Here is a 22,300-nt window from a genome sequence, read left to right as displayed (position 1 = left end):
GACCTGCTAGATTCAGGATGAGTTCGTTTAGGGAAGAGAGATTGGGAGGAGCTTGGTAAGTAATGCAGAAGGGAGATAAAATAAGGGTCTAAACTTGGAGGATTGGCAAGGATGAGGCGAACAGAGAAAAGGAATAGACAGTATGAGAAGACTGCACGTAACAGGGAGAGGATGGATGGGACTTGGGGTGGAATAGGAATTGCAGAAACGGACAAGTGCTGGCAGCCCCCAGCACTTAACGCTGTGTGCTGACAGCTTACTTGAGAGTGGAATTTTGGAAAGTAAGAATGCACTTTTCTCCAAGAAATGTTGTGTGTAGTTAGTGCTCAGGTTCACAGTCACCACGTGCTTGCCCATACTATGCCCAAATTCTGTGTTGTGGTGCAGTTAGGAAACATCCATCAGGCTGTTCACTGGTAGCCTATGGACCCAAACCAGTGGATATGTGTGTTTTGTTTGGCCTCCACAGTTTTTGAAAATTTTAAACTTTTTTGTAACACATGAAAATCCTCATTTCTTGGTTTTCTTAAAAAATAGGAGTATCTGACAACCCTAGGTAGGCCTACATTCCCCATCTAGTAAAATGTGCCTAGAGTGGAGTGTAGTGAACATCTACTTTATGTGTTGGGCAGGCATTTCTTGACCCTAAGCCTAGTGACAGTTGCCATTTTATATCCAGCTGGCTTAGAAATATTACCTGTGTGGTCCCTGGATTCTGTGACTCTTTGACAGCACCATCTTATCTTCTAATTGAATCTAGGTAAGGAGATAAGGTAGAGGAGACAGAAGAAGGCTGGTGTCAGCACGGTGTCCATCCCTGTTGTAGCTGAGATGTGATTGGAGGTGGGAGGATTTGGAATTTCAGTTTGCGCGAGGCCACACAGGACAAGTACCAGCAGAATTGTGGTTCACATCTGTTTCTTTGGCCAATCCTGTTTTGTCTCTAATTTCTCAAATTGGGTTTCAGTTGGCATACTTCCCGAGAGCATTGGGAGTTTGGGGATTTTTCTGTGGACTCCATGGGATGATGTTGATTGGATGTTTATCTCCCACTGCCCTTTTTCCTCTCACACTTACTGAGCCTTCATATTCTGTTCTAGACTAAGTAAACATTAATAATAATAATAAGAGCCTGCCCTTACCTTCCAGTGCCATGTGACCCTGAGCATTACCTACAGGTCCTGACTGGGTTTTCTCTCTCCTCCTCTCTCCTTGCTACACTGAGTTTCACAGCTGCTTTTTCCCACTCTCCTTGAGCCACGTACACATTGAGAGAGATTTCCTGCCTGGCCGGTTTGGCCCAGCGGTTAGAGCATCAGCCTGTGGACTGAAGGGTCTCGGGTTCGATTCCCTGTCAAAGGCACAGACCTGGGTTACAGGTTCAATCCCCAGACCCAGCAATCAATATGTCTGTTAAATCGGTGCTGCCCCTCTCCAGCTTCCTCTTTCTCCCTTCTACTGTATCTAAAAATAAATGAAAAAATATCCTCAGTCGAGGATTAACAAAAAAACGAAAGAAAGTTTTCCTAATGGTTCTTCGGTATTAAAAAGAGGCTTGTTCCAGGTCTTTCTGTCTCCCTCTCCTTCCCTGCCTCTATCCCTGTAAGATTCTGTTGAGAAACACAAGGGAACACTTGGCTGATGACCATTTGCTCTGTTTGCTTGAGATAGTCCAGGTTTCCTCCTCTGTTCCTCACATAGTCATTAGTAACTCCCTATTTCATGGCAAGAGGTGCCAAGGTGTGGAGAGTAAATTATACAGGGATCCTAAATGTGGTTGTGATTGTGTCTGTGGAGACACAGATGTTTGAAGTGACTTCTCTGCCCTTCAGAAGAACATTTCAACTCTAAGGCTTACTGGGCCTTTGGTTTTATTTTTTATTACTATTATAATTTTTTTGGATAGATTTTTAGAGAGAGAGGAAGGGAGAAGAAGAGACAGATAGAAACACCAATGAGAGAGAACATAGGTTGGCCGCCTCCTGCACACTCCCCACTGGGGATTTGGCTCACCACCTGGGCATGTGCCCTGACTGGGTATCAAACCAGTGACCCCTTTGGTGCATGGGTTGACGTTCTACCACTGAGCCACACCAGTGGGACTATTTTTTTGTTTTTAATCCTCACCCGAGGATATTTTTGCATTTATCTTCAGATAGCGTGGGAGGGAGAGAGGTGGGGAAGAGAGAGAGAGACACATTGATGTGAGTCAGACACATCAACAGGTTGCCATCCACATAACCCCAACTGGGGTGGGGACAAACTACAACCAAGGCACTTGCCCTTAGCGGAAACTGGAAACCGAACCCGGGACTCTCTGGTCCACAGGCCCACGCTCTAACCGCTGAGCAAAACCGGCCAGCGCTAGTGGGCCTATTTTTAAAATTCTCACCTGAGGATGTTTTTCCATTTATCTTCAAATAGAGTAGGTGGAAGTGGGCAAGGAGGGCAGAGAAACATCAGTGTGAGAGAGACACGTTGACTGGTTGCGTCCTGTACAACCTCACCCAGTGCCAGGGACTGAACCGAAACTGAGGTACGTGTCCTTGACCGGAATCGAACCTGGTACTTATTGGTCCACGGGCTGATGCTCTAACTGCTGAGCCAATCCAGCCAGGGCAGGACTTTGGTTTTAAGAAGACAGATGGAAGTGAACTAAAAGAGAACAGATGAGGTGAGACTTGGAGTTTCGGCCAGGGCAAAGGTGACAGTAGTTTGAGATGATGGTAGTGGGAGGAAGGTGCAGCCCTGTGGTAGCTCCTTGGTGTATTAGTTATGAGAGCAGGTCATGGATGGTCTGTGCTCATCATTGGAGAAGCTGCAAGCCACAAACCGGGACCCGATTCAGGGAGTGTAGAAATGGTATGCCATGCTTTCAGATTCGGAGATTTGGGGTGTTCCTTCAAAAGAGTGTTGTGGTGTGCCTGGGCTTCCAGTCTGGATGAGAATGGATTGTGTGCTCTCTGTGTTACAGAAGGTTCCTGTTGTAAAAGAGGAAGATGAACCGGAGGAAGAAGACGAGGAAGAAATGGGTCACGCAGAAACTTATGCAGAGTATATGCCGATAAAGTGTATGTCTTTGGGATTTCTCAGAATGATGACAGACTTCTGGGTTCCTCTTGAGCTTAAATGACTTACCCACACACATTGTTATCTATTAGGATCTATCAGGGTTGGGTACCTCAGGATTTAACATGTACCATCTTTGTCATGTTTTAAATTATAATATGTTTGAAAATATCTTCAATAACATTTTACTGTGGTTTTTATTTTCTTCACAAATTTAGAACTTTGTTTTAGATTGAAGTCTTTTAAAACAAAGAATAAAATATTGGGTTTATTTTGTTTCAACTTAATTTTGCTGAAAGAGATTATAAAATCAGTACATTGCAGAGATGTGCGTGAATATGTGTCTTAAGTTTATGTGGTTGGTAGAGCTTATCTAAATCAAAATTTTAAAACCTGGGAATCTTAAAGGTAAAATGTGTTATTTGAATTCACTGGTTTATTAACATTATGTCTGCCTTTTTCCCATAATGACCATGAAAATTAATAATTATTTGTCTTTTACATACTCTGGGTTTTTGGAAAAGCCACTAATAATACCACTTAAACCAAAAATCTGTTTATCATTCATGTGTGGGCCCTAAGATCTCATACTTTTCTGGTCATTTAAAATGAGCTTTAAATTGTGGTATCTGAAATTTTCCAATAATAGTCTTCACAAAAGGATTAAAAGTTTAGCCCTGGCTGGTTTTGCTCAGTGGTTAGAGCGTTAGCCCAAGGACCAGTGAATGAGCCACAGGTTTGATTCTAGTCCAGGGCACATACCTTGGCTGCGATTCGTCCCCAGCCTTGATTGAGTTTGTGGGAGGCAGCCACTTGATGTGTCCCTCTTATGTTGATGTCCCCCCCCCCTTCCCACTGTCTCCCTCTCACTCTAGCTAAACAAAAATGGAGAAATACCCGTGGGTGAAGATGTAAAATAATAATAATAATAATAAAATAATTTTTATTTTTTTATCCTTACCCGAGGACACTTTCATTTTTTTGTTCAGATAGAGTGGGAGGGAGAGAGGAAGAGAGAAACATCAACATGAAAGGGACTCATCGAGTGGCTGCCACCCGCACGACCAACCAGGGCCGGGGACAAACTGCAACCAAGGCACGCGCCCCTAGCAGGAACCGAACCCGGGTCTCTCTGGACCTCAGGCCGATGCTCTAACTGCTGAGCCAAACCTGCCAGGGCTAAAATAAAAAGTTAAAAAAGGATTAAAAGTTTATTGATGACCCCTTAAACCAGAAGTCAGCAAAGTAAATCTGGACTATTTTTTATTTTTATTTTTATTTTTTGGTATGTTCCCCTAGTGGGAACCAAACCCGGGACTCTCTGGTCCGCAGACCAATGCTTCAACCGCTGAGCCAAACCGGCCAGGGCCTATTTTTTTATTTTTTTAAATAAAGTTTTATTGGAACATAGCCATGCCCATGGGTTATTTATCGGCCAGGGCTGCTTTAACCCTGCTACAACAGCAATGTTCGGCAAAAGAGACCAGATGCCCGCAAATCTGAAAATATTTACTACTTGACCATTTACAGAAAAAGTTTGTTGACCCCTATTTTAGATTATATTCACTTCATACATTTTGGGGAACTAGTTTCTCTTCAGTTTTCTAGCCAAGATTTTTTTGAAATATCTTTCAAGATAAAATAATATTGTAAACTTTTGTCACTGATTGATAATGAATGATTTATTCACGTAAACTTCTTAAGCTAAGATTATGTTCTGTTACTACTGGAGAACCTGGTGTATACTAAATTGGTATTTTCCTTGATCTCTTTAATCCACATGTCACTATTTAAAACATAGAAAGTTGATAAATAGGTCATTTTAGTCAAATTTGAACAGTACTTGACTATCAGTGGCTTTTTATAGAATCCTGGAATATATAGTTACTTATTTACTTAATATTTTCTGTCTTAAAATAGAAGGTCAGTGTCTTATAATACACCCGGAAGTACTGTTCCCTAGAATAATTAAAGTGAAGTATTTTTTTTTAAATTTTCATTTAGTAAAAATTGGGCTACGTCACCCAGATGCTGTGGTGGAAACTAGTTCTTTATCCAGTGTTACTCCTCCTGACGTTTGGTACAAAGCCTCCATTTCTGAAGAAACCATTGACAATGGCTGGTTATCAGCATTACAGCTTGAAGCAATTACATACGCAGCCCAGGTAAGCAATGATATTTCGTAACTGCATACCGTATTCATCCTTTTTACGTTTATTTTCTTTATTGATTTATTTTATTTTTTTCTTCATTGATTTTATAGAGACGAAGGGAGAGGGAGACAGAGAGAGAGAAACATTGATGAGAGAGAACATCAATTGGCCACCTCCTGCGTGCTCCCCACTGGGGATTGGGCCCACAACCTGGACATGTGCCCTGACTGGGAATTGAACTGGCAACCTCTTGGTGCATGGGCGGACACTCAACCACTGAGCCACTCAGGCCGGGCTTTAAAAAATTTTTTTTCTATCTGTTAATCGAAGTCTATATTATCTAGTTGTTTTAGTCCAGAGGTAAGTTTTCCTTGCATGGAAAACTTCTGAATGTGGTTTTTATAGAAGTCTTTCGTGTTTGAAAATTAAACGGGGGCAGTGTGGATATGGGGAGTACAATGCATGTACAAATGACAAATGTTAACTTTTTGGGATTCACTGGGAATCTGCATTAAAACTAAAAATGCATAGCTCGGCCAGTGTGGCTCAATGGTTGAGTGTCCACCCATGCACCAAGTGGTCGTGGTCAAGGCACATGCCCAGGTTGTGGGCCTGATCCCCAGTGGCGGGCATGCAGGAGGCAGCCAATCGATGTTCTCTCTTTCATTGATTTTTCTCTCCCCCCCCTTTTCTTCTCTCTAAAATCAATAAAGAAAAAAAAAGGGTTTATATCCTTTGACCTAACAATTCCATTGCTGGAGTTTATCCCATAGAATCAGTAGAAAAGAACACATACATAAGGCTTTTTGTTGGATCTTCCCTCACCCCCCCTCCGTGGTTGAAAGCTAAAATAGTTTGAAAGCTCACACCCTTGGAATGATTGAATAAACTGTGATGTTACCACAAAGGTGTTGTATCAGTTTTTAAAACAATGTTGAGTTAAGAGTTATGGCAGTTTTGAAAGGATTTCTGTCCTACTCTGTTTGTCAAAGAAGTGATGGTCAAACAGCCACCCATCCCTCACATTTATGTGTGATGCAAAAGTTTGTATTTGGCAGTGCTGTTGAGAGGGGCTGGAAGATTGTGCATGTTTGTTCATTTTAGTCACCTGGTGCATGCAAGGGTAGCAAGATGGAACACATAGTAAATAAAAAGAAAGTATCCACAGTAAGCCAAACTGTATGCCATTTATTATAAACACAGGTTGCGTTAATATAGCCCTGAAACAGTGTATGAGAGACTGATCACCGAAATATCAAAAGAAATAGGTTAATTACCAGCTTTTTTTTCCCCCCCTAGCAACATGAAACATTCCTACCTAATGGAGATCGTGCTGGCTTCTTAATAGGTGATGGTGCTGGTGTAGGAAAAGGGAGGACGATAGCAGGAATCATCTATGAGAATTATTTGTTGAGTAGGAAAAGAGCATTGTGGTAAGTGCTGAGGACTGGCTGTGGGAGCGCCCATGTGAATGATCACTTCAGCACTGGGGAGGGAGGGGTTTGAATGAGCAGCTGTGTAGTTTCTGAAGTGTCAAGGCCTGGTTTTATTTATTTCTGAAAAATGGCAGAACCGTGGAATTTGCATTTATTTTATTTATTTTTGTGGCAGGTTCAGTGTTTCAAATGATTTAAAGTACGATGCTGAAAGAGATTTGAGGGACATTGGAGCAAAAAACATTTTGGTCCATTCATTAAATAAGGTATGAAACTTTTCTATTTAGTTGGTTATTCAATAAATACTCATGTATGATATGGGAATAATAAGTTTCCGCTTCATAGGACTGTTACAAGGATGCACTGAATTACTTCACAGGAAACTTAGTGCTAGTCACTGTTGGTTTGTGGATTTCTGTGTGTCAAATACTATGCCAAGTACGGTTCTGTAGTGGCAAACAAAATAGACATTGTCTGTTGTTTTGGAATTTGTTCTCTTAGTCTTCTGAGAGGGTACAGTGCAGTAAAGCTGTGTGGACACGACCTTTAGAGAATGGCCGTGGTTTGGAGACTGGTTTGATGCCTGTGTGTCCGTGGACTTGTGTACCCACACCTGTGTTCTGGTAAGACAGTTCTGTCAAGTGGAAGTGATTAGAGAGTTCATCTGTAGCAAATGTTATTGTCCCCCAGCTATGCACCAATTGCTCAGTTACAGGGTATAGTAGACAGACCTAGTTTCTGCAAGTTCCCTCCTATAGCCCTTTGAGAAGAAGTAAACGTAAGTCTACCTGCCACATGGGTCCTAGGTTAGGTCACTGTGGCTCCACAATGCTTTTCTGGGTGGCATTCTTGACGCATTGGGAGGTAGTCAAGTGCAGTGCCTTGAAAAACTACTAATTGTTCAAAAGCATGTAGCTGGCATCTAAAATATTTTTTATTTCTGAGTCAGTGTAATTGAAGAAGGGCACATTAACTATTAATCATTATTTCTACATTTCCCTCAGAACTTAATTACAGTGCTTTGCCTGTAGCAATAACTGTGCAATAAATATTTGTAGAATGAATATTGTGACTCTTGTAGGGGAGTTTGGTTTGTAATTTTTTTTGTGTGTGATGTTTTTAAAATTTATTTTTATTTATTTTATCCTCACCCGAGGACATTTCTCCATTTTTTGTTCAGATAGAGTGGAAGGGAGAGAGAGAGAGAGAGAGAGAGAAACATCGATGTGAAAGGAACACAGCCAGTGGCTGCACCCACACGACCAACCAGGGCCGAGGCACGCGCCCTTAGTGGGAACCGAACCCGGGCCTCTCTGGACCACAGGCCGATGCTCTATCCAGTGAGCAAAACCAGCCAGGGCTAATTTATTTTTTAATCCTTACCTGAGGACATTTTTGCATTTATCTCAAGACAGAGCAGGAGGAAGAGAGAGAGAGAGAAAAAAACATTGATGTGAGAGAGACATATCGAGTGGTTGCGACACATCCAGTGGTTGCCACCCACATGACCCCAACCAGGGCAAGAGACAAACTGCACCCGAGGTACGTGCCCTTAGTGGGAACCGAACCTGGGTCTCTCTCTGGTCCGCGGGCCAACGTTCTAACTGCTGAGCCAAACTGGCCAGGGCTGTGATGTATTTTTTGTGACTTTGAAAACTGGACCTTTGTACCACGAAGTTGTATATACATATGTGTGTGGGTGCATGCTTTGTGTGTATGTGTATTCATATGTATAAGATATTTTTGTATGATCTTAGGAGTTCCTTGACTCTAGAAGATTGGGTGGAATAAATGTTTCAGAGAGAAGTGTGTATTTACTAAATTCTCCTCTTCTCTTTTTCAGTTTAAGTATGGAAAAATTTCTTCCAAACATAACGGGAGCGTGAAAAAGGGTGTTATTTTTGCTACCTATTCTTCTCTTATTGGTGAGAGTCAGTCCGGTGGTAAATATAAAACGAGGTTAAAACAGCTTCTGCATTGGTGTGGCGATGACTTTGACGGAGTGATATCCTTTTCAACAACCTTTTTCAAAAATTAATTTAATTTTTTGTTAATCTTCACCTGAGGATGTTTGAGAGAGAGACATCGATTGGTTGCTTCACGCACAAACTTGACGGGGGTCAGGGATCGAATCTACAATCCACATACGTGCCCTTGACTGGGAATGGAACCCAGGACCCTTCAGTCTGCAGGCTGCCGTTCTAACCACTGAGCAAAATAGCCCAGGGCTGCTTTTGTATTTTTGTAGAGTTAATGTAAGAATGAATATTTGGGAAATAGGAATCCTGAGATTAAATAAACAAGTTCCTGGGCTGTCTGCTTTAATGATTACCTAAAGTCCAAAAGGGTCAGAAAATTGGTTCTGTTTTGTGGCTGTCACATAGGAAGGAGGCCAGTATTTATTAAGTCCCTGGTTTAGGAAAATACTTGTAGGTGTAGGAAGTGCAGAAGACTGTTTCCCTCTTGGGGATCCACATGGCATGTTTATATAGGAAAGGACCTGAAAGACATGGCTGTGGGGAGATCACCTGCCTTCGTATTTTTCTGACCGACTTGCTCATAAAACACCTTCACTCTCCTGCACAGAGAACCAGCATGTATTTGAAATGCTGACCCACCCAGTGAGTTAGTAATCTCTCTTATAACAGAATTTGCCCCAATGTCTGTGTTGTGGGCTTTTTTGTCACGGTGGATATTTTTCTCATTCTAATTAGGAATTAAATATCTGGTTAAGTGAATAGCAAATTTAGTGGGTGTCTCTGAGACCTGAGAGGGAGCTGGTGGAGATCAAGGCAAGGCACATAAGGGCTACATTGATGTTTGTAATGTTAATGAAAAAGAAAACAATCTAAATCAGATCGCGCACACATGGTAAGGTCTGACAGCTGGGTGACAGGCATGTGGGTATTATGTAAAAAGTCAACACCCAGGGGCTTACTATCAACAGCATTGAAGATTGAAGACACGTGCTACTAATGTGATATGTTCCTTAATTCATTCCTTGCAGATAGTGTTTGATGAATGTCATAAAGCAAAAAACTTATGTCCTGTTGGTTCTTCAAAGCCAACCAAGACAGGCTTAGCCGTTTTAGAGCTTCAGAACAAATTGCCAAAAGCAAGAGTTGTTTATGCTAGTGCCACTGGTGAGTAGCTTTTTATTTTTTTTACTATTTTTTTTAATTCTCACCCGAGGACATTTTTCCACTTTTTGTTCAGATAGAGTGGGAGGGAGAGAGGAGGGAGTGAGAGAGAGAAACATGGACGTGAAAGGGACACATCGAGTGGCTGCCACCCAGGCAGGGCTGGGGACAAACTGCAACCAAGGTACGTGTCCTTAGCGAAAACCGAACCTGGGTCTCTCCAGACCACAGGCCAATGCTCTAACCCCTGAGCCAAACCGGCCAGGGCAGTAGCTGTTTATTTTTAAAAGATAGATGTGGAGGTTATTTTTTCAGCTGTAATAAGTTTTGTTTTTGTTTTTTTCCCCAGGTGCTTCTGAACCACGAAATATGGCCTATATGAACCGTCTTGGAATATGGGGTGAAGGAACTCCATTTAGAGAATTCAGTGATTTTATTCAAGCAGTGGAACGGAGGTAATGAAATTTGCAGTGTACACTACTTCTTAGGAGCAGTCTAAAAGATGTGCATTGCTAACACCTCTTTCACATATGTTAAAGCCCTACTGTATTTAATGATAGTTACTGTGTGTTTTAAATTTATTCAGAGGTGTTGGTGCCATGGAAATAGTTGCTATGGATATGAAGCTTAGAGGAATGTACATTGCTCGACAGCTGAGCTTTACTGGAGTGACCTTCAAAATTGAGGAAGTTCTTCTTTCTCAGAGCTATGTAAAAATGTATAACAAAGCAGTCAAGCTGGTGAGAATTTTTAACTTAATCCCTAGTGTTTTTAATGAACCTGCTAATGTTTCTGTTAGTTTTGTTCTGTGTAACATGGGTAAGCCCACAACAGTATATTTCTGCTAGAAAACAACAGATAAATCACCAGATCCTTATTTTCCTAATTTTCCAAGCCTTCTGTTTGTTAATTTATAAAAAATAGCCATTTATTTTAGTTCCATGGTTTTAAAAATTAAAATTAACTATTTCCTAAAATACCTGCATGAGTTTATAAGAATTTTGGGCCAGCTTTGTGTGAGCACCCTAAAAGTCATTTTTAGAGATCTCAAGTTACTGAATATGCTTTGTTAAATTAATGTTAAATGGTCTTGCACTTAATATTATTTTGACTGAATTAGTTATTTTAATATAATTTTTACTCAAAGATGAAATACCTAAAATTTTGATTATGCATCTTCAGTGGGTCATTGCCAGAGAGCGGTTCCAGCAAGCTGCGGATCTGATTGATGCTGAGCAGCGAATGAAGAAATCCATGTGGGGCCAGTTCTGGTCTGCTCACCAGAGGTTTTTCAAATACTTGTGCATAGCATCCAAAGTTAAGAGGGTTGTGCAGCTAGCTAGAGAAGAAATCAAGAATGGAAAAGTAAGTTGGAAAAACACCAAAAGAGATTTGTTCTTTAGTTATGTGTTTTGTTTTGTTTTCATGAAGTCTTTTGGGTGTTGAGGTTTCCTCCTTGTAAAACCTGCTCTTTCTAAAGCATTGTAAAAGTATTAATACAGGTAGGTCTGTAAAAATGTTTTTAAAATAATAAAAGCTATGTGTGGTTATAAAGAATTTAGAGAGCTCACTAAATGTAAAGAAGTAAACATGACTGCAAGTTGGCTGCACATCGATATAATTGCTGATAACATGGAGATAGATGCCTATATTTCTCAGGATTCTTCTTTTTGATGAATTTATTTCTACTTAGAAAGCACAAAGAATGGGCTGGGGCTTAAACCGTGTCCACTGCTGTAATCCTGTTTGCTAGCTAAGTTTTTACCCGTAGCGTGTCTCAAATATATGTAGACCGAATAAAGGAGCAATGCGTATGATAATGACCAGTTCTTGTTTGAAAATTTTTTTACTAAACATTAAAAATATTTTTAAGAATTATGTGCATATTTTTATTTATAACTAATAATTGTATTTTCTCTCCAGTGTGTTGTAATTGGTCTGCAGTCTACAGGAGAAGCCAGAACCTTAGAAGCCTTGGAAGAGGGCGGAGGAGAACTGAATGATTTTGTTTCAACCGCCAAGTAATATTTTCCGTTTTACTTAGATCAGTGATTTTCAACCTTTTTTTTTCTTTCTAAATATGTTTTTATTGGTTTTATTAGAGAGGAAGGGAGAGAGAGATAGAAACATTGATGTGAAAAAGAAACATCGATTGGCTCTCTCCTGCACAGCCCCCACTGGAGATCAAGCTCAAAACCTGGGCATGTACCCTGACCAGGAATCGAACTTGACCAGGACGTCTCAGTCCATAGGACTAGCCTCAATCCACTGCACCAACCTGGCTGGGTGATTTTCAACCTTTTTCATGTCATGGCATGCATAAACTAATTCCTAAAATTCTGCAGCACACCATAAAATATATTTTTTCCTGATCTGACCAAAAAATAGGTATAATTTTGATTTGTTCATACTGGATGTCTATTGTTATGTTGGCTGTTGTCTTTTTCCCCCCCCCGATATTTTGTTCAGATAGAGCGGGAGGGAGGGAGGGAGAAACATCGACGTGAAAGGGATACATTGAGTGGTTGCCACCGAGACGACCCAACCAGGGCCGAGGACAAACTGCAACCGAAGTACTTGGCCCTTAGCAGGAACCGAACCCGGGTCTCTCTGGACCGCAGGCCGACGCTCTAACTGCTGAGCCAAACCGGCCAGGGCTGTTGTCATTTTTTTATTTGATTATCAAAGGGAAAAGAAGTCAGAGTCCCTCACTAAATTTAGTTAGGTATTGCATGTTTTAAAAATTCTTTCGGGTCCAGCCAGTGTAGCTCAGTGGTTGAACGTCGCCCCATACACCAAGAGGTTGCTAGTTCCATTCACATCTGGACACATGCCCAGGTTGTGGGCCAAATCCCCAGTAGGGGGCATGCAGGACGCAGCCAATTGATGTTCTCTCTCACCAAAGTTTCTATCTCTCCCTCTCACTTCCCCTCTCTCAAAATCAATAAACAAAAAAAGTTTTTAAATGATAGCCACTAGTCACATGTGGCTGTTGAGCAGGTGACTTGGCTAGTGTAAATTAAGATGTGCTGTGAGTATAAAGTGCACACAAAGTAGAACAGTTTCTTGATCACATGTAGTGATATAATAAGTTAAGTAAAATACATTGTTAAAATTTATTTCACCAGTTTTCTTTTACTTTTTAATGTAGCTAGTAGAAAGTGTAAAAACTGCATATTTGGCTCGGGTTTGCATTAAATTGCAATTGGATGGCCTTAGCCTAGAATATTAAAATTCATTTTAACTGGATTATCAGTATTTTGTAACATTGAACAAAGTATATTGATTTTTAAGAAGTATATTCTGTGAGACTTTATTTTTATTGTTTTAATCTCAGCTGAGGATATTCTCTACATTGGTTTTTTAAATTTTATTTTATGTAGAGTGGGAGGGAAAAAAGGGGAAGAGAGAGAGACACACACACCCCCCCCAATATGCTGCTTCCCACACTATCCAACTGGGGCTAGGGATCGAATCCTACAACTGAGGAACTTGCCCTTGACTGGGAATTGAACCTAAAACTCATACGGGCCAACAGTCTTACCCGCTGAGCCAAACAGGCTAGGGCTATATTTATTATTACTATTATTTTTTATCCTTACCCGAGGACACTTCTGTATTTATCTTGAGAGAGAGAGACGGGGGAGGGGGGGGTGGACGATGTGAGAGAGACACATTAACTGGTTGCCACCCACACAACCCCAACTGGGGCCGGGGGACAAACTGCCACCTAGGTACGTGCCCTTAGTGGGAACTGAACCCGGACCTCTCTGGTCCTCAGGCTGACAAACTAACCGCTGAGCCAAACTGGCCAGGGCTATTTTTATTCTTTAAAAAACTTTTATGTATTGATTGATTTTAGAGAAAGACAAACATCAATTTATTGTTTGACTTAATTATGCATTCATTGGTTGCTTCTACATGTGTTCTGACTTGAGATCAAACCTTCGACTTGGGTGTGTTGGGACAACGCTTTAACCCATTTAGCTATCGGGCCATGGCATGCCTTTGTATATAATAATTATGTTTCAAACTGAACTACTCAAGCCCTGACCAATGTGGCCCAGTTGGTTGGAGCCTGGTCCCATGCACCAAAGGATCATAGTTTCAAAGGACAACTACACAAGTTGTGGTTTAGTCACCAGGGCACAAGTGCAGGAAGCAAGTGATCTATGTTTCTCTACCATCCATATTTTTCTCTCTCTCTCTCCTCCTCTCTTCAAAACAAAACAAACAAAAAAATCAATTACAAAACTGAACCGCTGATTGTCACTTTTTTCCTCTTCTACAGAGGAGTGTTGCAGTCACTCATTGAAAAGCACTTCCCTGCTCCAGACAGGAAAAAGCTTTATAGTTTGCTGGGAATCGATTTGACAGCTCCAAGTAACAACAGTTCACCAAGAGATAGTCCTTGTAAAGAAAACAAAATGAAGAAGCGAAAAGGTGGGTTTTTATTTTTTTAATGTTCTTGAAAGTAGTATAGATTTGAGCACTTAAAAGGAGATATTTTGCCTGACTGGTGTGACTCACTGGTTGAGCATCGACACATTCACCAAGATGTTACCAGTTTAGTTCCTGGTCTGGGCACATGCCAAGGTTGTGGGCCAGGTCCCCAGTGGGGGGCATGCAGGAGGCAGCCAGTTGATCTTCTCTCTCATCCATGTTTCTATCTGTCCTTTTTCCATCTTCTCTCTCTAAAATCAATAAAGAAAAAAAAATTCATGGAACTTTATCAATTTTTAAAAAAAAATCCTTACCCGAGGATATTTTTGCATTTATCTTCAGGTCGAGCGGGAGCGAGAGAGGAAGGGAGAGAGACAGAAACATTGATGTGAAAGAGACACATGGACTGGTTGCCACCTTCATGACCCCAACTGAGGCCGGGGACAAATTGGGACCAAACCCAGGATACACTGGTCCACGGGCCGATGCTCTAACCCCTGAGCAAAACTGGCCAAGGCAAATTCATGGAACTCTAAAAAAAGAGAGAGAGATATTTTGAGAATTAAATGCCTTCTTTGAATCAGCAAATGGCTACATATTTTCACTCTCGCTCATGTAGTTTTGAATGCATAAGAAACCCATTTTAAATTGGGACTTGAACCATTTGAATTGTGCTCGGCATGGTGTTAGCATTGGCCATACAGGGGGTCCATATGAAAGCAGGTCTTATACGTTTTTTTAGTTTTCTAGACAGAGGAAATTAAGGTACAGGAAGATAGAGTTATAAGGAGTTTTTTGAAGTTCACACATATCTGCTGGGCAATATATAGAAACCAAAACCCAGGCCTGTATGTTGTGAAAGCTGTGCCCAGGCATGTATGTATAGTCTTGTCTAAGGAGGCTTCTGCACTGGCCGGTTTGGCTCTGTGGCCTGCGCACCGAAGGGTGGACCTTTCAATCCTAGTCAAGGGCATGTGCCTGGTTGCAGATTTGATCCCCAGTCCTGCTTGGGGTCATATGGAAGGCCGCTAATTGATGTGTGTCTCGCATGTCATTGTTTCTCCCCCTTCCCACCACTGTGCTGAAAATCAGCGGGAAAATATTCTGAGGTTATGATGAACAACAACAACCAAAAACTGGCTTCTTTTACTTCATTATTCCATTGTCTTAGTGGCATGAAAAGTAATGTTATTTGATATATTTTTTCTGCATATTCAGTAAGATCATTCAAATCAGTACCTTCTTTGTCTTTAAAAATACAATTTTATATGTTGATTGTTAATACAGTTGATCTTTGAACAACCCGGGAGTTAGGACGCTGACCCCCCAACAAAGTAGAAAAATCTTGGTACAACGTTTGACTCCCCAAACACTTAACTATTAATACCCTGTTGTTGCCTTACTGGTAACACAAATGGTCATTTAACACATTTTGTGTTTTTTTGTGTGTATTATATACTGTATTTTTATAATAAACTAAACTAGTGAAAAGGATACCTACTAAAATTTTACTAGAGAAAATACATTTATATTATATTATAGTGCTTATTGAAAAAAGTCTGCCTATAAGTGGACCTACCCAGTTCATTCCTTTACTGTTGAAGGGTCAGCTGTATTCCATAGATTATTTTATGTATTTTTAAAATATTTTTAATCCTTACGTGAGGATATTTTCCCATGTATCTTCAGACAGAGTGGGAGAGAGGGAGCCGGGGGAGAGAGAGAAACATCAATGTGAGAGGGACACACCGACAGGTTGCCTCCCGCATGAGCCTGACCAGGGCCGGGGACAAACTGCAACTGAGGCACATGCTCCTGACCATAATTGAACCCACAACTCATTGGCCCGTGGGCCGACACTCTTAACAACTGAGCCATGCCCTGGCCGGTTTGGCTCAGCGGTTAGAGCGTCAGCCTGCGGTCCAGAGAGACCCGGGTTCGGTTCCCGCTAAGGGCATGTACCTTGGCTGCAGTTTGTCCCCGGCCCTGGTTGGGTCGTGTGGTTGGCGGCCACTCGATGTGTCCCTTTCACATCGATGTTTCTCTCTCTCTCCCTCTCTCTCCTTCCCGCTCTGAGTAAAAAACGGAAAAAATGTCCTCAGGTGAGGATAAAAAAAACAACAACAACAAAAAAACACAACTGAGCCAAACCGGCCAGGGCTAGAGGATTTTATTTTTATAAACATTTTTTAAGATTTTTTTAGAACTGATTTTTAGAGAGAGAGGAAGGGAGAGGGAGAGAAAGTAAGAAGCACTGATGTGAGAGAAACATCAATCGGCTGCCTCCTATACGATACGCCTCTTACCAGGGATGGGGCCTGTAACCTGGGCATGTGCCCTGACCGGGAATTGAACCAGCAACCTCTTGGTGCAGAGGTCAATGCTCAACCACCGAGTCACACTGGCTGGCCTTTTTAAAGTATTCTTTAAAACTATAATAATTAGGTCTCTTCATTCAACCTAATAAACAAATTCGGACAGTGCCAGAGATATTGTCTTATTCGAGTTCTGAATTTATTTTGAAACTTGTGCACTTGAAGACAATCTTCAGTTTTTATTTGTGTATCCAATTTCTTCTTAAAAATAATTGAACATAACCTAATTTCTATGTAAGTACAAAAAATTAGCACTTGTTTGTGAATTTTATTTGTTCTTATATTCTTAGTTAAATCCCTTTTTTCCTACCAGTCTCATTTGAATTAACTTGTGAACTAAATGTAATCCTGGAGATTTAAAACTGTGTTTGGACTGACTCTCTTGTTTGGGGTTTGAGGGTAGGTGAAGAAATAACTCGAGAAGCCAAAAAAGCACGAAAAGTAGGTGGCCTTACTGGTAGCAGTTCTGATGACAGTGAGAGTGAGTCTGATGCCTCTGACAACGAGGAGAGTGACTACGAGAGCTCTAAAAACATGAGTTCCGGTGACGATGACGACTTCAACCCATTCAGAGAAGAATCCAGCGAGGGCGACGAAGACGGTGAGTTTGTCTTGTACTAAATGCACACCAACGGGCCGCTGTTTCTGTGTCCCTGACATGGCATATTGTATTAAATAAAACATGTTTCTCTGAAGTACAAATTATCATCTTTGCTTGGTGGAGAGATCCATGGTTGTCTATCTTCTGGTGGTTTAGCTCATTTATGTAAGATGATGACCTCAGTTTTGTTCAGTTATTTTTAACCTCAAAGCATTGGGTTTTTCTCATGGTATATGGACGTGTACTGGACCACTGTACCTGGCGACCATTTACATTTTATCACTTAACAATACAAAAAAAATGAATGGTTCTGCCTGTCCTTTGAAGATTCTGTACTTGTTTTAAGAAGCGATTTGATATGTATCTTTAACTTTCAGATCCTTGGTTAATCAGAAAAGATCACAAGAAGAACAAAGATAGAAAAAAAAAGAAAAGTATAGATCCAGATTCTATTCAAAGTGCCTTATTAGCATCAGGTCTTGGATCAAAACGACCTAGTTTTTCGTCTACACCAGTTATTTCGCCGGCTCCTAACAGTGCACCAGGTATTCATGTGGAAGCTTGCTTTGTCTCTGGAATGTATTTTTAAACCAAACAAATATTTAAACTCTCTCCTGATTTTTTACAAATGTACTTTATCTAGCTAACAGTAACACCAACAGTAACAGTAGCCTTATAACAAGTCAGGATGCCGTGGAAAGAGCCCAGCAGATGAAGAAAGACCTACTTGATAAGCTAGAAAAACTGGCTGAAGACCTCCCTCCTAACACCCTGGACGAACTTATTGACGAGCTTGGTGGCCCTGAGAATGTTGCTGAGGTAAATAGGACTTGACCAGGCTATGTCTCTTGGTAGTTATTTTGCCACTTATAAAACCCTGTAGAATGAGCCGTATTTTGGGGATCGTCACATAATGATCTCTCTGGTTTCCTCTCAGGTCCTAGGGTCCTTGTTCCACTCTAGTCCTCATCCTAGAGCCGCTAGTATCTGCCTGTCTGCCCTAGATACTCATTGTCTGTCCTTGCACTGACAGGCACCCTCTGAGCATTGCCACATGTCTGCTGTCTTCACTGGAATTGGGACTTTCAAAACCAGGGCTTGTGTTGCAATGTCTCTCCCACAGTGCGTGGTGCAGCACACACTGGCTCTCATGCCTTCCACCTCACACCAGGTTTCCCCAGTGAGGGAGTCCTGGGTCTGACTCGGGTGTCTTAATTGTAAGTGGCATTGTTTGCTTGACTTTGCAGATGACTGGCCGCAAGGGGAGGGTTGTAAGTAATGATGATGGGAGCATATCTTATGAGTCAAGATCTGAACTTGACGTCCCTGTGGAGATACTAAATATCACGGAAAAACAAAGATTTATGGATGGAGATAAGGTATGTTTTTCTGGGATACTTTTTAGATTTCTTTTGTGGGATGCTTTTCATGGCAGGGTTACTGCCCACATATTTGGACATTTAGATTAATCTTTAGGAGGTTTTTATTTTATTTTAATATAAATTGTGCTTGTTGAATGTTCTATATTTTTTGGTAATTGCACATAATCACTGAGCATTTACATGTTTTTGTTCTTGATAAGATGAATGTACATAGAATTAGATGTGGTTCTTTTTAGCTTTGGAAATCTTTTTTTTTTTTCATTTTTTATTTTTATTCATTTATTTTTGGTACATGCCCCTAGTGGGAACCGAACCCAGGACTCTCTGGTCCGTAGGCCGATGCTCCAACCACTGAGCCAAACTGGCCAGGGCTAGCTTTGGAAACCTTTGATCAGAATATTAATATACTGCATTTTTCTCAGGTAATCTTTTGACACCATATAGATGCTACTGTCTAGTCTCAGTCTTAAATTTTGAATCTAGAAACATATTGTGTGCCCAGATTATTAATGGCCATTGTTTGTACTGCTTCTGTTGTTGCTATGTCATGTTATATTAGGATAGTTTACTCTAAATGACTTGTGGATTAGCCTGGCCAGTGTGGCTCAGTGGATGAGCGTTGACCCACGCACCAAGAGGTTGCCAGTTTGATTCCTGGTCAGGGCACATACCCAGGTTGTGGGCTAGTTCCCCAAGGGGATCATGCAGGAGGCAACCAATCGATGTTCTCTCTCATCGATGTTTCTCTCTCTCGCATCCTCTCCCTTCCTCTCTAATTCAATAAAGAAAATAAATTAAAAATCAATAAATGACTTGTGGAATAGACTTGCATATTGACTCCTGGAGAGAGTTTAGGTTGTCTCCAGAAGCTATATCTTTCTGTAGGTTCATTGTTGACATCATCAATTTTAAGACTCTCAGCTCAGTTTTTCCTCCATAGTTGGAGTTGCTGTAAGTATTTGTGATGAGATTGCTAAAAACAAGGCAGCACTACTCAGTGCCATGCCCTAGTCTGAAAGGGGGAGAATCAAATCTTATTTCTCTACCCACACTTTGCATTATGTTTTAGTGAATTTTTTTGCTTTGTAACCAGGAAGTAGATAGTAGTTAGCACTGTCAAAAGTTGTGTTTTAAATATAAAAGCTCACGTTACATATTTTAAAGGTTGTAGGTAAAGATAGTTTCAGTTAGTTTATGTACTTGTGTCATGAATTTGCCTCATATGCATTAGGAATTCTGTTAATTGGAATTAGTTTTGACTGTTATGTGAAAAAATCCAGCCATGCTAACTTCATCAAGGTAGAGTTCATCCTCTCATGTACACGTCTCCAATGAGGTCGCTTGAAGAGTAGACCTCTTCTGTCTTGTTCCTTTAATATGTGAGCTGCTGTTTCCATGTCACCCTCATTTAAGACAGCTGTTTCAGGTTCATTCATTACACTTTTATATTTCAGCCAGCACAGAGGAGAAAAGATAAGGGTGTGTTCTTAACTTTAATAAAAGACATTTCCTAGACCTTGTTCATATCACTGCAACTTAGTGTTTGGAGTGTGCCCGTACTTAGCTGCAAGGGAGACTGGGAGATACAATCTTGATTCTGGGTATTCATGCACCCAGTGAAAATTGGGGGTTCTGTAGCTTAGGAAGAGGAGGAGAGTGGGTATTGGTGGACCCTCAGAAGTCTACCTAAGAACTATATTTAGGGTACGTCCCTGCTTGTCTTTGTGCGGAGATAATTTTTTTTCCCTCTTACATTTGATACAGAATATCGCCATCATTTCAGAAGCTGCCAGCTCAGGTATTTCATTACAAGCAGATCGGAGAGCCAAAAATCAGAGGCGACGAGTTCACATGACTTTGGAGCTGCCCTGGAGTGCTGATAGAGCCATTCAGCAATTTGGTAAGGTCCCACATGGAATTGCACTTAGTAGGGAATGGAATCACTAGGAACTGTGTGCATATCAAGGTCTGCATTTAATGTCAGACATCTTAAAACTTGACATACCTAGCCCTGACTGGTTCGGCTCAGTGGTTGGAGCGTTGGCCTGCGGTCCAGAGAGACCCAGGTTCAGTTCCCACTAAGCGCGAGTACCTCGGTTGCAGTTTGTCCCCGGCCCTGGTTGGTCGTGTGGGTGGCAGCCACTTGGTGCGTCCCTTTCATGTTGATGTTTCTCTCTCTCTCTCTTCCTCTTTCTCCCTCCCACTCTGTCTGAACAAAAAGTGGAAAAATGTCCTCGGGTGAGGATTAAAAAAAAAAAATTGACATACATGTAGAGTTTGGAGGTGTTTTTCTGTGAGTAGCATATACCTTAAAATAGGAAGTACATCAAGAATTCTTACCTGTTTTAAAAGATATAAAAGATCTGCAGTGGTGTTTGTGGCATTCTGTCCAAGAACAGGCCTCCTCAGGCCTTGAGGGTGTGCATGGCATGTCAGAGTGGCTGCCACTGAAGTCTTTTTCAACCACCAGGGACTCCACTGAGGGCATATAGCTCCTCCCCTCCCTTCCATTTCACGGCTCTGGTATCCAGTAACTAAACAAGATTTGGGGGGGGGGGGGGATCCAGTGCAGCTAAGGATCAGCAATGTTGTGGCTAACTAAACTGGGGAGCAGTAGTAATATCTTTACATTTAACAGTATTATGTTTTCCTCCTGTTTCAGAGTTTGTGGAGACCATCTTAGGGTTAAATGCTAGGAATAGATCTCTGCATTCTCTGTTTCTAGTGAACACAATGTGATTTTTTTAATGTGGTTACAGGACGAACTCATAGATCAAACCAAGTTACTGCTCCCGAATATGTCTTTCTGATTTCGGAATTGGCAGGAGAACAAAGATTTGCATCTATTGTTGCTAAAAGACTTGAGAGTTTGGTAAGTTTTTGAGTTGTGTAGATATGTGTAAAGGATGATATATGTTACCTGTCTCCTGTTTCTTGATTGGAAATTTTATATTTTGATAGGGAGCACTAACACATGGTGACAGAAGAGCAACAGAATCCAGAGATCTGAGCAGGTTCAACTTTGACAATAAGGTACATTTCATATTTTGGTCTCTGAGCTTTGGGGCCATGTTCTGTCTCTGTAGTATTCAAAGGGAAATGGGGGTGCTGCTTCCTCCTCTGGTTGCTGTCAAGGTTTCTCAGAGACAATAGGACAGGATTTCACACATCGTGAGGTGTTTAGTGATTGGCTCTGCAGTATAATCATTTTTTTATTCCTATTGGAAAATAGAAATACAACACATATTTTTGAAAGACTCAAATACGAATTTCACAGAAGTTGTTGATTGAGTGCTATGAGCAAATGTGTGAAGGTAGCACTAGGCAGTACAAAATATATATGAAGATAATTTAGTCCTGCTGTTTTTGAATCTTTGGTAAAATATTTTTATAGTGTTCAATTGATCATATGATTGAAGAATTACCCAAATACTAAAGCCGTTTTGTTTTGTTTTGTTTTTGCAGTATGGAAGAAATGCATTAGAAATTGTCATGAAATCCATTGTAAACCTAGATTCTCCGATGGTATCACCACCTCCAGACTATCCTGGAGAATTCTTTAAAGGTAAGTTTTTAAAAATAATTGTAACAGTCTTAACTGGTTTGCTCAGTGATTGGAGTTGTCTGCCTGCGGACTAGCTTCATGGGTTATATTCTGGTCAAGGGCACGTACCTCAGTTGGGATTTGTCCCTAGCCCTGT

At 41.1% G+C, this 22,300-nt stretch overlaps 1 protein-coding gene across 4 annotated transcripts in view; it reads left to right on the top strand.

The window, feature by feature from the left end:
• Window positions 1-22,300, top strand: part of SBNO1 (strawberry notch homolog 1) — a 62,495-nt gene that overhangs the window by 15,443 nt on the left and 24,752 nt on the right. For 3 of the 4 annotated variants that reach the window (XM_036276400.1, XM_036276399.1, XM_036276398.1), the window contains 19 exons: window positions 2,975-3,071; window positions 5,074-5,234; window positions 6,522-6,655; window positions 6,834-6,924; window positions 8,502-8,663; window positions 9,666-9,801; window positions 10,148-10,253; window positions 10,385-10,538; window positions 10,981-11,163; window positions 11,722-11,819; window positions 14,090-14,241; window positions 17,020-17,217; window positions 17,595-17,762; window positions 17,861-18,036; window positions 18,465-18,596; window positions 20,364-20,499; window positions 21,359-21,471; window positions 21,561-21,632; window positions 22,065-22,164. In XM_036276400.1, the coding sequence (XP_036132293.1) occupies window positions 2,975-3,071; window positions 5,074-5,234; window positions 6,522-6,655; window positions 6,834-6,924; window positions 8,502-8,663; window positions 9,666-9,801; window positions 10,148-10,253; window positions 10,385-10,538; window positions 10,981-11,163; window positions 11,722-11,819; window positions 14,090-14,241; window positions 17,020-17,217; window positions 17,595-17,762; window positions 17,861-18,036; window positions 18,465-18,596; window positions 20,364-20,499; window positions 21,359-21,471; window positions 21,561-21,632; window positions 22,065-22,164 (2,569 nt within the window). Of the gene's footprint in view, window positions 1-257; window positions 844-2,974; window positions 3,072-5,073; window positions 5,235-6,521; window positions 6,656-6,833; window positions 6,925-8,501; window positions 8,664-9,665; window positions 9,802-10,147; window positions 10,254-10,384; window positions 10,539-10,980; window positions 11,164-11,721; window positions 11,820-14,089; window positions 14,242-17,019; window positions 17,218-17,594; window positions 17,763-17,860; window positions 18,037-18,464; window positions 18,597-20,363; window positions 20,500-21,358; window positions 21,472-21,560; window positions 21,633-22,064; window positions 22,165-22,300 lie in introns of those variants that run through there. The other variant, XM_036276401.1, reaches the window with a different exon arrangement.

This window comes from Molossus molossus, unplaced genomic scaffold, assembly GCF_014108415.1.
Source record: "Molossus molossus isolate mMolMol1 unplaced genomic scaffold, mMolMol1.p scaffold_m16_p_22, whole genome shotgun sequence".
In the NCBI taxonomy this organism is placed as follows: Eukaryota; Metazoa; Chordata; class Mammalia; order Chiroptera; family Molossidae; genus Molossus; species Molossus molossus.
Note: the sequence above shows the minus strand (reverse complement) of the source record. Positions and strands in the feature narration are given on the sequence as shown.